Raw genomic sequence first — 18,169 nt, forward strand, 5'->3', positions numbered from 1 at the left:
GTCTCAACTCAACTGCAGGTCGCAGCCTCTTCAGGGGGATCCCTCCTCTGGCACAGGCATCACCACCTTCCATGAGTGCACCTCCAGCCACATTCCCAAAAGCATCTCCTCTGTTTCACCTGCAGCTATGGTTGCCGCTCTTAAATATGTTTGTGCTGCTCTGACTGGATTCAGTTCTGGTATGCAATGGGTGGTTGAGCTGCTCTCATAGCCATGGAAGGTCCTGACTTTCTCTCATATGACACCCCTGGAGGCCCCAGCCCCCAAAATCCTGCCATTTATACCAAATACAATCTCACCCTGTAAGTTTAAGCACAGCAGATAAATTTGCAATAAAAATAATCCTGCTTTTAAGAATTATCTGAGCTTCATCAAAAAATGCATTCTCTAATTATCCTATATTCCAAACAGCATCAAAATAACATTTTAATTTAGCTTTATATTTTAGCTGTTTCTGTTTGTTAAGCCTATGCCCAATACATGAGCTTTCATAAAACTTGAAATAAAATCTTCTTACTGATACACAGCTTCTATTAATGTAAACAGCATTGGATTCCACCTTTAATGGGTAAGAATACTGAAGTTAGCAGGCAACTTACCCATGTCCCATTGCACCATTAGCTGGTTTGACTATGAAAGTTTTCTGTCTACGTTTCTTCTTCAGTTCTTTTACGTAGTTCTGAAACTGTGTGTATTCTGCAGGGAAGATCCATGTTCGAGGAATAAAACTATACTCCTGAGGCTGACTCTTGATCATTCTGAAAAAAAAAAGTCATTGAGTCAAAATCTTTGCAACCACTTCGATGTTTCAATCCTCAGGATTAAAAAGCATTTACAATAATTTGACAAGGAAACTTTGTTAGGAAAATACTGTAATATTAAAGAAAACTTCTGCACCTGTTTAAGAATAGTCAGAGCTCTATAACATATTCATATGCATACAGAAAAAAAGCAGACTATCTTGTGATTTTGTGCTTATTATCATATTGTACTTGCTTATCATGTTACTGGCATCCATCTCAGTCCTTGGCATCTATCTCACTTCTTGGCATCCATCTCACTCCTGCTATAGTTTCTGTTCAGTTAATCAGATGCTGCTACTCCTATTCTTAAAAGTATCAAACTTACAATAGACCATGTGATTATAGACCTTTCCCTACCTAACAGATTACTGGATTCCCCCCCCCCCCCCCCCCTTAATTTCCCTTGAAGGGACAGGGATGTTTGACAAGCATTTTAATTTTCATATTTTATGTTTATATGTTTGGGAATGTATAAGGATCAACACACACAAAAAAGAGCACCTGGGATACTTGACATTTCTTCATGGGTGCAAAAAATATTAATAATAAGGACCAAATTTAAAATTCAAATAGAAGCAATTTAGGAAGATTTTGTTTCTTTCTAGTCTTTTGAAGGAATTTGAAAAGTAAGGAATTGTAGTAAATACACTTTGACACAGGCCAAACAACTGCTCATACACCTCTACTACAGGGCAGAACGCACAAGCTTGGATTTTTGTTTGGTATTAGCATATTAAGATTCCCTCAATACCTTATTTAGTCAAAAGAAAGCAAAGAAATGCAAAGCAAGGCAAGAGAGGCTGGGGGGGGAAGAAGAGCTAAAACAAAAATAAGGTTAAAACATCACAAGGAACAATTTCTGAAACTGAATCTGATTAAAGGATGCAGCAAGGTCCTGATCTCCCTGCTTTAACAGTTGTGGTACCTGAGGTAGGGAGCACATCTTATTTTATGGCTATGTTGTCTGTGCAGGAAAGACAACGGAAGAGGAAAAATGGTAAAGAACTCAGTTAGTAGAAGTTTCCATCACCCAAAGCTGTGTATCTGGCAGATGGGAAACATATGATCTTGAAGGTCTTTTCAAACTATGACTCCATGATATATCCACACCAGACTGGCAGTATGTGCTAGATACATATGGGTTAGCTTTAAATAAAGTAGCTTTAACACCGGTTAACAGCCAAGTTACAGGAGCAATGTGGACCTGGTCGTGCTATACAGACACAGTTCGCAGCAGAATAAATTTAGTTTCTGCTGAGCTAAATACTGGTGCAGCTAGCTTGTTTCAAGTACTTGGATTACCTGAAATTTCATGCATAACCTCACATGGAATTAGTTTGTGTAACTCAAAACTACTTTGTAACATAGGGTGGACACATCGGAAAATACAAATATCCACAGACCAACAGAAGTGACTGGATATTTTAAAATAAATTAACTGAGATAGGAAGTTCCTCAACTTTGACTTTTTTTTTTTAAATGGCACTATGATGAATTTTAATGCTTTTTAATTAATTACAGTATTATTATAATTTACAGTTAAAAGAGACAGTACCACTTCAATTTTTTATTTCTACTTTGAGCCCACATAATATTCCTGATGTAACATAAGTCACTTTTTCTTTAAGTGGCTCAAATACTAATGGAAAAAACAGAGCTGCCAACCGCATCTGTAAGGCCAGGACTGCAGCCAAGCCCTACTGGTATAATAGATACACTGTCACCAAATTGTTTAGTCAACTACACAACAAACACTCTGCAGAAATCACAATTGCTATAGTAGTCTTGAAGTACTGCATGAGGTTCAGTGCTTCTGCAGCTTCATTGTAACTATTATTTTTACAATCTGGTTTCATGGAAGGCACCAAGTATTCAGAGATAGTTTTAAAAAACAGAAATAGTTAATTCATGATTCATGCATACTTTTAAACTACTCTCCATCTGCTATATATTTACAAATATTATTACCTTGCTAACTGAATTGCTTATCTAGTCAGAAATTATCCTATTTAGGCAAAAATAAATTGTGTCAGTTTCCATTCCTCTTCAAATGATCATATGCATCCTGAAGTGTTACATGATACAGACTTGCCATTTAAATTATTTGCAGGTTTCATTACACATACACCCTATTCAATCAATATACCTTCAAGGTATCCTACAAACATTCTTTTGTGGCTGCAAGTACATCAATTCTATAAGCCTTCTTCTATCTAAACCATGACAGATGCATAACTGGTTAGAGTACAGAGTAAGACTTAACCATTGTTTACAAGTTCTGGTGTGCACTAAAACTTTCCACAAAAGAATTTAGCTCTGTTCTTTCCCTGCTTGGCCCTATTCAGAAATGGCTTAGTAACATCATCAAGTAGCTTGTGGGATATCAAGACCTGTTCCAGTAAATAGCCCTATATTCCAGCACATCTGCTATCCACTACTGTGGATAACCACTTTTTCACTCTGCTGCTCTATCCTTTAGCCTTTGCAGTCCTTACTAGGAGGTCTGAGAATTAAACAGCAAATGATTGTTCTTCTGAGTACTATTTTAGCTCACAGATATGATCGGACTGTGGTCTTGTTTCTCAGAATGCTTTCTGTCCAAAAGAATCAAAGTTGTCGAACAAAACGTAGGTTACTAAAGACATGACTTCTCAGTCTAATAACACTGGTTCTGCTGCCTAGGTTTCAAACTCCTCTGACTTTTCATGTATGAAAGGAGCTTAGTGGGTAGGTATGGATGAGAGCAATTCTTCATTCATGATCAGTTCACAAACCTTTTAAACATAAACAACAAAGGTGATGCAAAAAAGACCATCTCATACATGGGTCTATACTCTTTCCCCTTCATGCTGTACACCTTCTCCCCCACTTACTGTGTTATTCTGTAACCAAATTTATCATTCACATGAGAAGATCTCATCTAAGAGACCATTTACAGAAACTAAGATCTAGTTGGCCCTACAATGGCACCTCTGTTCTGATTATTCCCCCTTGAAAATGATGGTCATGCCCCTTTTGTTCTCAATTACATTCCTGCTTCTACCTTTTCCATTACTCTTTGTCGCTACGCTTTCTGTGCTGGGTTGTCTTCTTTCACATTACACTATGTATTACACTGCTTCCTTCTACCCTTGTGCATGTGAAAACCCCATTGTCCTGTGATCCAGAGCACCTGGATACTGGCTGTAAGAGGAATTCCTGCAATTCCTTCTGAATAGCATTTGCCCTCAAGAGTCCAGATTTGTTCTTTCACTCTATTCCCAATAGTTTGCATAAAATGAAGGTTAAGATCAGTGTAACAACAGAAGTAGAAGTAGAACAAAAACGAGTCTACTCTCCACCAATTCACACCAGTTGCTTCATGAATTCTCAATGGTACAAAACCCAGAGCTATTCAGTAGCAGCAACAGAAAACACCGCATGCAGCAGAGAAGTAAGGAAAAAGAACTAGTGTTTCTGCACAATCTTGTTCAAATGAATTTTAAAACAGAACAGCATCTGTGTGGAAGAAAATCCCTCTACAGACAAGAGCCTGCTTCACCATGTATCCCAACTGACTTGTGATTTCACAAGCAGTCAAGGCATATGGTTTTGATTTTTATAAATTATGAATACTAAGCATTAAATTGTGAGACTAGAACTACAAAAACCAGACTGATTAAAACCCTGCTATATCTACTGATACTAAGCGAAGTCACAACATAGATGTCTGACCAGAGTTATTGTATCAGAGAAATTATTCCCATTTTATCTATAATATGTGCAATCTCCATATGAATACCCTTTAAACTGGGGGTACCACTATTACCTACTGACATTAACTGAAGTCACAATATAGACATGTTTGACCCAGAGTTATCGTATCAGAGAAATTATTTCCATTTTATCTATATGCACAATTTCCATGTGAATAGCCTTTAAACCATGTTTAAAACTCAGAATACAGTAGGTTGAGAGAGGTATAATCAGACAGTATTTGAAAATACTGTGCGCATAGTAACAAGAGCCTTTTGTCCATTTTGCACATTTTTTTTAAATCACAGAACTGTAACAATACTGAGGGATGCCACTGCCTACCAAACTGACCAATGTTCCATTGTTTCCAAGACCCCTCCAAATCACTGTTTGCCTCTATGTTTTTACCTCTGTGTTTTTACTTAAAGTCTGAAAGGAGGAGTCAAAAGTGCTTGTGTAGTGTGTATTGACACAAGGGAGTTCTGGCCCACATGTAGGACTTCTAGACATAGCAATGCACATAATATTTGCCTCATAACATGTAGAATGTATGCAACTATTATGTGCCATATTCACAAAACAGAAAAGGAGGGGGGAGAAGCTAGAGATATGACAATAATTACATTAAAATATGAAAACAAATTCTGTTCTGGTAACAGGAAACGCAGTGTAAGTAATGTCTGGGGCCAAACAATTAACTCTATTAATAATTCTTCTTTAAACTAATTTAGATTAGAAGAACCAAATATTCACACACACTTTACTCTAACCTTTCCTTATTACCAGGCCACTGAATCATTATTTAGTATTGTTTTCTTACAGGTCTTACTCACAGATTCTCAGCTACCAGTTATTCCACTAGAGCGAGAAGTTATAATTAGGTAAATTAACCTCTCTGACTTATTCCTTATATAAACAGTAAGATGATTCAGGGTTGGTTTTTTTTTAATATATTAATTATTCAATAGTAATCAATTATTTTAATAAAATAATACCCATCCACATACTAGTTATTTTTTCTGTTCTACCATTGCAGGATATACGCCTAGGTGTATTATGTATGAAATGTATTGTACAATAACTTAAGGCTCTCCTACATTCTGTAATGTGTAGACAGAGAACTGAACCCACATAATTTTCCACTGAAGTCAACTGGAGAGATACAGAAGCCCACTCCAATACTACAGATCCAGAACCAAAGCCAAAGTTATCAAGGAACTTGGAAAGTTGTTGTCGGTCCTCTCATAGCCTCTTAGTAAAAATAAACAAACCTTAATTGTACTGCATTAAATACTATGGCTGAAAAAGTTCTTAATATTAAAAGAAAGATTACTTAGTCATGTTTCTTGCCAGAAAATCCTTTCTGCAGATCTCTCCCATTCCTGGAAAATGGTTTATTCTCTGAGGAAGGAGAAGAAAAGAAAGTTTATTGGTACTTTTTAGTTTTCCTGCCATACCTAATACAATCATTTAAAACACTCAACTGCACACTCAAGCAAACATAATTAGTGTTCCACATAAGCTGTTTACAATAATATCTTACATTATGCCACATATTCTTAACAGTTGAAAAGATGCTGTAAGTTGTATTCTCTTCCACGAACATAAGTGCGCATTGATTTAATTTCAGACATGAAAGGAGACTATCATACTACCCTTACTCACAAAGCTACCTACAACGAAAGAATGTTCTCACAAAGTAATGGTAAATAAAGGAATTATTTATTCACAGAAACAGTGGAGAGAACTCTGCTTGTTAACATACTGCTTAAAAGCTTATGAGCAACTTATAAATGTTTTGCATCGTCTTTTAAACTCTGATCATTCACAACACCCAAAGAAAGAACAACCTCAAATATTTAAACACCAGATTCCGGGTGGTATGAACAAATAACTCTGGAAAAGAGAATAGGATTTTAAAATATGTAGTGGTATACCCTTACTGCTAGGTGTTTTTTTCTGGCAGGGTGTTTTTTTTCCTGTCCATACAAATGTAACTGACCAAAAGTGACACATTTCTGAATGTTTCAGAATGAAGCAGTTTCATAAAACATGTCAGAAATCCTATCTACCACTCTACCTGATAGTTCTGAAGCTCAGCAATCTTTTCTTGTTGCACAGCAGAATCACTCCATATAAGATTAGCTGTTTCATCTTCATCACGTGTTTTCACAAATCCCATTTCTCGTATTACTACACGTACTACGGAGAAATCACATATTTAGGGAATATTTTGAATCTCTAAAATAGATGCATCTTCAAAATTTAAAAAAAAATCAATTAAGATTTTAAACACTTCCAATATTTAACTCTTTGTCTGAGAACAATGTTAGCATTCAAACTATTATTTATCTCATAGTACCTCCATCAGTCTACTGCAAACCTGTCAAAGACAACATTATAGAGCATCTTGTACTGTGGCTGGAATCAGAGCACAACCACTGATGAGAACTCTAAAGAGCTTCACTGCATTCCCCAGTCATCTAGTAAAAGTCCATTTGCCTGGTTTTTTGAGTTAATCTTGGCTATCACATGTTAATTTCAAAACAGTGATGACTGTAAGTGTCACTGCAGATAGCAGATGAGAATGCCTCTTCAGTAAATGCCTACATCATCTTAACATAAAAAGCAAACAAGCAAGAAAAAAAACTTCCAAACACATACATAATCCATAATTAGAAGGTTTTCTACAGCCTTCTTGATCACTTCAGTTTTTGCATTTCAAAGCTCTTCCCTAAGTAAAAAATGGGGAGCAATAGCTTCAGCGTTCAAAGCTATCAATTCAACGTTACAAAAAACAACAAAGGTTTCTTATAAAAGAAATTCCTTTGGAAATGTCTCACTGTCAGCTTGATGCAAAGTCCATTAATTCACCCCCATTAGTTAAACAATGGTTATTACTATTCAGAGGAAAACAAAATATGTAGCTTCCTACCAATTTCATATTTTGTGCCAGCAACATTGGCAGTGATGACTCCATTCTTCTTCTTTCTGACTTTTCTTTTAATTGTGCTTTGATAGGGTAGTCCCGAAGTCAAAGCCAGGGGAGCAGTTCTATGGTTATCTGAAAAATAATGTTGTAACTGTTAACATCTTTATATCTCAACTAATAATACAAACATTCGCTCTGTTACAACTTAGAGGCACAAGCATACTGAATAATTAACAGGCAATATTAAAAATCCAGGACTAGCATACCTCTCTCATTAGGCAAGGATGGCATTATAACCTAGAGCAGCGTAGAACCCAAAATTCTGTCTCAAGTTCTCAGAAAATGATGAAGCTAAAAAAGCTGAATTATATAAAGCTCCGGTCATACCATTTCAGTCTCCAGTAGTAGCAAATATTAGTTCTGGAATGCATAGATATCTGTGTGGGGGAAAAAAAAAAACAAAAAAATTAGAAACTTTGTTATAGAGAAATCCTAAAAAAAATATAAAGAGCTGAAAAGTAACTATGGAAATGCTTTTAATAACAAGTCACAAGGAACATTTCTTTTAAGAGACTGCACTACAATTCAACTGAGCTTTTTCTAAGAAAAATGCTTTTTGTAGTATTAATTTTTAAATGATATTACATTACCTTATTTTCTTATTTTCATTTGTGTATGGGAGATTTTGGGCATAGAATCAGAATCGTTAAGGTTGGAAAGGACCTTAAGATCATCTAGTTCCAACCCCCCTGCCGTGGGCAGGGACACCTTACGCTAAATCATATCACCCAAGGCCTTGTCCAACCGGGTCTTGAACACTGCCAGGGATGGAGCATTCACAACCTCCCTGGGCAACCCATTCCAGTGCCTCACCACCCTAACAGGAAAGAATTTCCTTCTTATATCCAACCTAAACTTCCCCTGTTTAAGTTTGAACCCGTTACCCCTTGTCCTATCACTACAGTCTCTAATGAAGAGTCCGTCCCCAGCATCACTATAGGCCCCCTTCAGATACTGGAAGGCTGCTATGAGCTCTCCACGCAGCCTTCTCTTCTCCAGGCTGAACAGCCCCAACTTCCTCAGCCTGTCTTCATACAGGAGGTGCTCCAGCCCCCTGATCATCCTCGTGGCCCTCCTCTGCACTTGTTCCAACAGTTCCATGTCCTTTTTATGTTGAGGACACCAGAACTGCACACAATACTCCAGGTGAGGTCTCACAAGAGCAGAGTAGAGGGGCAGGATCACCTCCTTCGACCTGCTGGTCATGCTCCTTTTGATGCAGCCCAGGATACGGTTGGCTTTCTGGGCTGCGAGCGCACACTGCTGGCTCATGTTCATTTTCTCAACCAACACCCCCAAGTCCTTCTCTGCAGGGCTGCTCTGAATCTCTTCTCTGCCCAACCTGTAGCTGTGCCTGGGATTGCTCCGACCCAGGTGCAGGACCTTGCACTTGTGATGGTTAAACTTCATGAGGTTGTCATCAGCCCTCCTCACAAGCGTGTCAAGGTCCCTCTGGATGGCATTCCTTCCCTCCAGCGTATCAACCCAACCACACACCCTGGTGTCATCGGCAAACTTGCTGAGGGCGCACTCAATCCCACTGTCCATGTCACCAACAAAGATGTTGAACAAGACCGGTCCCAACACCAATCCCTGAGGGACACCACTCGTTACTGGTCTCCAGCTGGACATTGAGCCATGGACCACAACTCTTTGTGTGCGGCCATCCAGCCAGTTCTTTATCCACCAAGTGGTCCATCCATCAAATTGATGTTGCTCCAATTTAGAGACAAGGATGTCATGCGGGACAGTGTCGAATGCTTTGCACAAGTCCAGGTAGATGACATCAACTGCTCTATCCCACCCATCAGTTCTGTAGCCCCATCAGAGAAGGCCACCAAATTGGTCAGGCAGGATTTCCCCTTAGTGAAGCCATGCTGGCTGTCACCAAGCACCTTGTTGTTTTTCATGTGCCTTAGCATGCCTTCCAGGAGAATCTGCTCCAAGATTTTGCCAGGCACAGAGGTGAGAGTGACTGGTCTGTAGTTCCCCGGGTCATCCATTTTCCCCTTCTTGAAAATGGGGGTTATATTTCCCTTTTTCCAGTCATCGGGAACTTCACCTGACTGCCATGATTTCTCAAATAGGATGGCCAGTGGCTTAGCAACTTCATTTGCCAGCTCCTTCAGGACCCACAGATGGATTTCATCAGGACCCATGGACTTGTGCATGTTCAGATTTTTAAGATGGTCTTGAACCAGTTCCTCTCCTACAGTGGGCGCAAGGTCTTCATTCTCACAGTCCCTGTGTCTGCCTTCCAAGACTTGGGTGGTACAGTCAGAGCATTTGCCAGTGAAGACCAAGGCAAAGAAGTCATTCAGAACCTCAGCCTTCTCCAAATCCTGTGTAGCCAGTTCTCCTGAGAGCCTCCTGAGGGGGCCTACATTCTCCCTAGTCTGTTTTTTATTTGCTACGTACCTGTAGAATCCCTTCCTGTTATCTTTAATACCTCTAGCCAAGTTTAATTCTAACTGAGCCTTACTTTTCCTAACCTGGTCCCTAGCTTCATGGACAACATCCCTGTACTCTTCCCAGGCCACCTGTCCTTGCTTCCACTTATTATAAGCCTCTTTTTTCAATTGTATTTTCCTCAGCAGCTCCTTATCCATCCAAGGAGGTCTCCTGGCCCTCCTGCTGCACTTCCTTCTAGTTGGGATGCAACACTCCTGAGCTTGCAGCAGGTGATCCTTGAATATCAACCAACAGTCTTGGGCCCCCCTGACCTCTAGGGCTGTATCCCGTGGAACCTTCTGAAGCAGGTTCCTGAAGAGGCCAAAGTCTGCTCTTCTGAAGTCCAGGCCAGTGAGCTTGCTGCACGCTCTTCTCACTGTCCTGAGGATCTCAAATTTGACCATCTCGTGATCGTTGCATCCAAGGCTGCCCTGGAGAGTCACATTTCCAATGAGCCCTTCCCTGTTGGTGAGCACGAGGTCAAGCATGGCACCTCTCCTTGTCGGCTCCTCCATTACTTGCAGGAGGAAGTTGGCTTCCACACAATCGAGGAACCTCCTGGATTGCTTGTGCCAGGCTGTACCGTCGCTCCAACAGATGTCAGGGTGGTTGAAGTCACCCATGAGAACAAGGGCCTGCAAGCGTGAGGCTGTTCCTATCTGTCTATGGAGTGCTTCATCCGCAGGTTCTCCTTGATCAGGCAGTCTGTAACAGATCCCCACAGTAATGTCTCCCATAGCTATATTCCCTTTAACCCTGACCCACAAACTCTTTTTTAACTGCTCACCTGTCCCCAGACAGAGTTCCATACTCTCCAGCCTATCCCTAACATAAAGGGCAACTCCCCCTCCCCACCTGCCAGGCCTGTCTTTTCTAAAGAGCCTGTAACCTTCCATTCCAACACTCCAGTCATAGGAGCCATCCCACCATGTTTCTGCGATGCCTATTATATCATACCCTCGTAGACGTGCACACATCTCTAATTCCTTATGTTTGTTCCCCATGCTACGGGCATTTGTACAGAGGCATCTGAGCCGAGCTCCAACTGAAGCCGGCTTATTGGCTGGAGCAGCTGGGATATCTCTACATTTTTCATTTGTAAGTTTGTGTGTGTGTACAGACATGTCAGAGAGAGACAGATACAATTCTGTTGTAGACAAGCCACCCTCTAAGTCAGAAAATACAAAAGCAGGCACCTTCATCTGCAAGATGTTATCTCCTTTGAAGACAGAAGCTTACCTTTATCAGTCCATTAATACAAAAGGATAAAAAGATATGGTTGTTTATGATTGTCCTTAATGTACAAGGGACCAAATTTGACTTTGTAATGAGACAACCCTAAATATCCCTCATACCCATTTAGTGGAGTGCCACAAATTAAAACTTAACACTGTGCACTTATCCAGAAGGTAAGAACAGGAGATGCGTTATACACAGTGTTCCACACCATGGCAGTAACACCCAGCCATACCTACTTACAACACACTTTGCTGAACCAGAACTAGCTAAGAAAAATGCCCTCAGACTGAACTTCAACTGGCTGGTCATTTTTACATTTTAGTGTTTCAGATGCCATCATCTGAGAAGGTGGCCTGAAGTCCCCTTGCACATTGGCCTTCTAAAACACAGAGATGGGAAAGCAAAGCATTTATCCTCCTTAAAACCAATGTGAAGGGAAAGGAGTGCTGGGCACAGTGACTCACTGAATATTGCACATTATCTGCTTCTCAAGCTAAGAATACCACCAGAGTACAAGACATGTTTAGTTCCTGGGAATAATACAGAAATACATCTGTTACCTAATTAAGGACTTCTATGCACATAAATGACTAGCAGCTGTTCCTCCCTTGTACGGGCTAAAAACTTTTAACAAATTTGGAAGAATATGAAGACAACTAGTATTTCCTTGAGAGAAATGCCATCCCTTTCTAATACAGCATGATTTACAAGCCATGTAATGTCAATAAAAAACAAGCAGCTCAGAGTTTTCATTCAGCTTATAATCACAGAAAAAAATACCTGCTCAAAGCTACCATAATGCATTCTGAAGGTGGACCAAAAAGCTCCAAACTGCCCTACATTGTTGTGTTACTGTTTTTCTTTACACAGAATCTCTTCTACTTTTTTGAGGAGAACACTCTGTAGGGTTTAAATAGAAAGCACCAATACTCAAGGTCCATGACTTTCAACTAGTCAACTTTTTAGCCCAAATACATTAATTGACGGCAAAGATTTATGGTCACCTTTAGAGTATTATAAGGGCAATTAGTAATTTGGCCATACGAAAAACAAAGTAACTGGACTAACTCTCATGAAAATCTCTGCATACTGTTCATTGAAGTAACTCTTTTCTTGACAAGATTCTGGATGCCATAATTTTTATCATGCCAGCAGAAGCATGCACTCCTCTAATGATGTTAAAGCTTGTTTCAAAGACACATGCTGTAATAATTGTCAAATAAAAGTCTAATAGTCAAATTCCGATTTAAACTGAAGTCTTCAAAGACAAAACAGATTACAACTGTATTCTGTATTCAAGCTTACTCTAGGATTTTAACTTTTCAGAAGCACTTATACCAGTAAACTGTATTCTGCCTTAAGCTTGTATATAATAATTCAAAATTGCTTTACAAGTGCTCCACTTAAGCCACCCACCTCCAACCAACCATTTCACTGAATACCAAAACACCAGCAGTTCTAAATTAGCAGTTTTCCAAAATATTTTACATAGGATGCAGTCCTTTCCTTTGTTCCTACTGGAAATATCTTCTTTCCAAAGGGGAAATATAAGTGCAATGAAAATGCAGTCTCAGCTTTCCTTCCCACCATGTCAAGTGACAGATAAGAGGTACAGCACCTCATCTGGGGAAACACATTAACTAGCTGAGTTGCAGGCTAAGCCATGGGAGCAGCAGACTTGCTCCTGCTTACATCTCCATGCTTTTTATGTCCCCAGTGCAGTGCTATGAGAAGCTGCAATTCTGCAGCAAAAAAAACTAAAACCAGCCTACTGAGGAAGCTGAAATCCTCACAAGTAATTTGCAACTGTTCCTCAGACTATACTTTAGATAAGCAGCTCTCTAACTGGGAGAATGGGTCACCTGGGAGAGACAGAAACGCATCTCCAAGAGCAATAAATGAATGGCTGTTGCTGAAGGGAGAAGGGAGCTGGAAGGAGACAATTGCACACTGACAGACCATTGAGACACACCACTGCAATGCCATGGGCCCTGGAAGCCAGGAGCTCCCACACATCTTTCCTCTCTTTGACTTCTAGATAGCAGAAATCACCCTAGAATTACTTCATTCTCTGACCCAGGTCCTCCCCAGGCACCTTTTCCTAGCTCACATCTTGATTTGTTATCATTGCTGCTTTGTGGGCAGCCTCTGCCATCTCTTCATAATTTTCAGTCTCAGGGCAAAGCTTATTGCAGGACTCGCCAGATCACACAATGATGTTTTTTACTTATAAAGTAAGCATAACCTAGAACCTGCATTCAGCTACAACAGTGTAGTCGCATATCTTTCTAGTGACATACCTGAAAGATCTGTCTCAAAGGGATGGCTTTTAAAAACGTGGAAGAAAGTATTCTATTTCTAAACTGGGACTGACAGAACTTGCTTAACCTTGGCAAGTCAGCTATTGGGAATCTCTGAGTTCACACACAAAAAAAAAGGATCACAGATCCTGCTGTATATACCATTTCCCTCCTGAAATCATAATAAACAGGAATTGGTGAAAGTTTGTTGCCCACACTGACTCCAGGGTGGCTGAACAAAAAAAGGTTAACCTATAAATGGAGAAAGACTTGTGAAGAAGAAACAATGCACTTTCATCAGGTTAGTACATTCTTATACAAACAAGCACTTTTATTCAAAGTGTTCTACAGGTGAAAAAAAAAGATGAGATGTTATCTTTGCTGTTGCCTGGCAAAGGTGTGAGAGAGCCAGCAAGAGATACACTGCACACAGTCCTGTCCTAAAAAGAGATAGAAGAACACGAAGAATAAAAAAAAGGGGCTTTGTTCCTCCAAGGACAGCAAAAGGCACTTCCATCTCTTGCTGGAGCTGGAAGTGCTGCACACAGACAGGGACCAAAGCAGATGCTTGAGTCCATCTAAGAGAAAAGAGTGTGCAGGCTACAAAGGTGCCTGAACGAAGAACAGGGAACAGTGGTTTCACAGTTAATGGAATGATCCATGTTGTAAAAATTTAAAAATTAAGAGTATTTTTTGCTGTTCCACAAATGAGGTGTATCGTAAAGGGTCAGGATATTGCCTCAAAAATATTCTTCTGGCCTAGATTATACAGAAGTATTTTTGAACAAATCCCTCTTTGTTATTTGCTCCATAGCGCTCACAAGTGACCTCTGCACTTCATAATCCTTCACTGTACCTCCCAATGCAGTGTGGAGCTGAGAAGGTTGGTTTTAATCTCTAAATAGGTATTGCCTGCCATCAGACCATCATGTGTGTGTGTCCCCCAAAGAGCAAACATCCCAGAGAAAAAGGTTGAATCAATCAGATCAAAATAGAGCCAGGGGAGTCAAATTCAAGTTTAAAATAAAGGGATGCAATTTAAGAATCTATTCCAAAGAACACTCAAATCAATGAGATTCTTCAAGCTAACTTGGATCATACAGTAACTATGAAATGATTACCATGTACCTTAAAAGGAGACCAGATTGCATATGCATATTTAAAATAGATTTAATCTAATAGAATTAAGAATTAAGAAAGGTACAATCACCTACTATAAAAATGTTTCATTTCCAAAGCAAGAGACAACACTGTATACCACCCAGTGCAGTGTTTTCGATGTTTTCTTCCTTTGGTATAGCTGCTGTGATGCTACTGGTGACCATGAGCTATGCAGGTGCTTAACTTCACATGCCAGAGTTCATGATCCAATGCCATGGCACATATGACATGGACAATTAACATTTCTTAAGTGTTTTCCTATTTATGTAGGTGAAATGCTACAAAAACTAGATAGTTTCATTTTCATTTGCTGCATTCTTTGTGCACAGGTAAGTGATCACTCACCAACAGTGGAATATTTTAGAACAGATTTTAAAACCAGCAGACAGCTTTCCTCTGAGCCCATTAGTGCAATTTACTCAGTGCTGTCAAAATTCTCTGGAAATGCACAGTAGATGAGGAGAAATCCACAAAGCTGCTGACATAAGGAGCTTTCACTCTGAAATGGAGACACACTGAAGATAGAGTTACAGAACTTGGCCGATGTCCATAGGAAGGGAGGACAGCATCACAGCACTGTAATCCCCACTACCAAATTAGCTGGAAAACTAAAATAACAAAAAATTCACAGAAGCATGAAAAAGAGTGGAGTGAAAATAGTCTTCAGAGCATTGACCTAGCGAACATCTGAGTTCTGTTTTGTTCAATCTAACCTATTTAAGTTTATTGCTCCCTTAGGTCTTAGAGTGTGAAAGTCTGGATACATGGTAGTCAGGGGTCTGTTATTTTTTACAGTTATACAAACTATAATCTCCTGTTGATCTGGGATTAAGCTATAAAATACAGATTCAGAATGAGATTAACACGTCAACAAAAATTATAATAGAGAAAAATGCCTTTTTCAGTACCATCTCAAATTGCAAGGTATTAACAATTCACAGTAATTGAACTGCAGAATTAAAAGTCTTATACTCTTTCACATCCTTTTTTCTTTAATGCCTTGACAAAACGTACGTTGATGTGTTCCTGCTACAAGCAAACATAGCCAAGCAGTTTTATTTTAACAATTTGGTAACAAGTTCTCACTCCTACAGAGAAATTCTAACTACGAAAAACAATCCTCATTTTCAGGCTCAATGTGTCAAAGTGATAAGCTTGTTTTTAAAAGGCTGTCTGTCAGATGGCTTAAAAATGCATACGCATTATGGTTTGGTTCAAAATATTCTGAAGTCAAATGAAATCTATTAATTTCAACACCCTTTGCTCTCACCATTAGATGAGATGTCTATTCAGCAGTTCTTACAGATGAAGCGAATGTACTGAGTTCTCAGAGGCTTGATTTGCTAAACGGACAAGCTTGCTACAAGCTACACAAGAATACAAACAGCATGATTTATACAACACTTTTTTGAATCACGCAGTCCTGTTAAACAATTCTCTGATCATTCATATGGCCAGCATTTCTAACACTCAAAATTTCTCTGAGCTACCAGACTACCAAAACAACCAAACCAAGCTATGGTAACAGCATGCTACCTCTGAATCCATAATTTACAGTTACTTTAGTGAAAATTTAACCATACAACTGCCATTTCCTATTGAAGATCCCAATCTGTAAAGGCCCTAGGATCAGTCTTAGCCTTCTGCAACACAGTTTATGCAATAATTTTACAAAGCCCATTTTGTAATACTGTAAGCATAAACTATCCTGACCCTTCCAGTCTACCTGCAAAACACAATGCAAAACAGAGTCTGCATCACAGTTGAGAACCTGCATCTCTTCCTGGAGAACACAGAAGGTACTATGAAATGGTAAGTATACATCCCTGATGCAGAAAACAGGAAAGGTATTAGAAGCTGTTAAGGTGGTGGAAGTGTCACAACATAAGGAGTTACAAAGGAATTAATCATTTCATACTCTGGGCACAGAAGCAATTTGTTTCATTTCAGTGTTGTCTTGAAACAATATTGCTTCTTTCTGCATTCATCTATTTTCCAAAATTGCAAATCCTTGGCCAAATTTCAATTAATGTCAAAGCTTTCAAAGCTAAAGATTGATTTTCTCCTTTAAAAAATGACCTCCAATGTGTCTTTCATAGGAGAGCACACAACGTGACTGTCTGTTGGCTCATTCTCACCCTTCAAAAGCCCTTTCTAATGTGATAACATATTTTAGACTGTTAGCAAATTGAGTACTATAGTTTCATAGCTATGTTCTGAATGTTGAAAGAGGGCCATCAAAGAAAGCAAGACAGAATTAGACTACAATAAAAAGGACAATGCTTGAACCTTTTTATTGTCCAGTAAAACAGAGGAAATATATTAATTGACAAGGCAAAGAACCTGTGTGATTTACAAACCAATAATTCATAAATACAGAGAACTTTTTAATAAACATCTTTTTTACATTCACAGTTGGAAGGAAAAATATTGACAAAATAGCCCAAACAACCCAAAGTGTAACCATGTTTTTACACAGTAAAATCTTAATTTCAGAAAACATGTATCTACATCGTGCACTGCTAAAGAAATATCTACTTTAATGCTCCGCTCTCAGCAACAGGCATGGACAATGCATAGGTCTCATACCACTGTTCACCACTTCAATAAGTGTTGATAGCACCATAAGTCTGTCAGCAAGACAGCATTTCACTAATTCTAGAACAGAAAGTATTCCCAGACCCTGTTCACAGTAAGTTTGACTGAACACTGCTGAATGAAAACATATTTTTACGTACCTCAGCAACCCCAACAACCATTCCACCTTCATTTAAAATAGCACTGGAGTGATCTAGGCATTTTCAGCCTAGAAACATACACTATGTTAGAGTGATGTGATGTGATGGCCACATCAGCTCTTCAAGTGACAGCTGAGTGACATGATACCTACCACTCACAGGAAGGCTGGGCCCCTGTCACCTCAAATGAAGCACTCCCTTTAAAACAAACAGCTGAAGGACTCTTGTGTGATTTATCTTGAGGACCATGAGTGCAGGAAGCCATGCTGACTGCCCAACTGCCACACACTGAGAGGCAAAGTTCTTTGTGGTGGGGCAGCCATGGCTGATAATGAGAGAAACTGCATTGATAACATGCCATAATGATTATGTGTAACAGCAATATTGAAGTCTGACATTAACAGTGTAGGTTTGGTAGGTGAAAAGGTAAACAAGGGAGAGTTAGGAGAAGAACTGAGTTGTGTCACCTATAGGAACATGTCTGCTCTGCTTTTGACATTGCAAAGTGTGCTGTCCATGCTCTTTATTACAATCATGTCAACATACACCAACATGTATCACAGGGTCTTTTAAGTTGTGCACAGCACACACTTATCACTGCTGGAATTAAACTATTTCTTTCTTTTTCTATCATTCACTTCTCAAAATATCTATTTCTCTAGCAACAGCTAGAGATCTTAGGGATCTACAAGACTGGACATGTACCAGCATAGCAGTCCTAGTATAACAGAAAAAGCACTAATCCTTCAG

The 18,169-nt window shown here is 39.3% G+C and overlaps 1 protein-coding gene across 7 annotated transcripts in view; it reads right to left on the reverse strand.

Annotated features, from left to right (window-relative positions):
• The window catches only part of TTLL7 (tubulin tyrosine ligase like 7), a 70,858-nt gene that overhangs the window by 43,318 nt on the left and 9,371 nt on the right, over nt 1-18,169 (reverse strand). For 6 of the 7 annotated variants that reach the window (XR_008972055.1, XM_057408323.1, XM_057408324.1 and 3 more), the window contains exons 2-6: nt 7,737-7,907; nt 7,474-7,602; nt 6,619-6,740; nt 5,872-5,939; nt 600-758 (exon numbers count right to left, since the gene is read on the reverse strand). Coding sequence is in view for 6 of the 7 variants with exons in the window: in XM_057408323.1 (XP_057264306.1) it covers nt 600-758; nt 5,872-5,939; nt 6,619-6,740; nt 7,474-7,602; nt 7,737-7,761 (503 nt within the window). In the remaining variant the exon portion in view is untranslated. The remainder of the gene's footprint in view (nt 1-599; nt 759-5,871; nt 5,940-6,618; nt 6,741-7,473; nt 7,603-7,736; nt 7,908-18,169) is intronic. The other variant, XM_057408326.1, reaches the window with a different exon arrangement.

The sequence above is a fragment of the Pezoporus wallicus genome, unplaced genomic scaffold (genome assembly GCF_028554395.1).
Source record: "Pezoporus wallicus isolate ANWC-B61680 ecotype Strahan unplaced genomic scaffold, APGP_CSIRO_Pwel_v1 contig_4238, whole genome shotgun sequence".
Lineage (NCBI taxonomy): Eukaryota > Metazoa > Chordata > Aves > Psittaciformes > Psittacidae > Pezoporus > Pezoporus wallicus.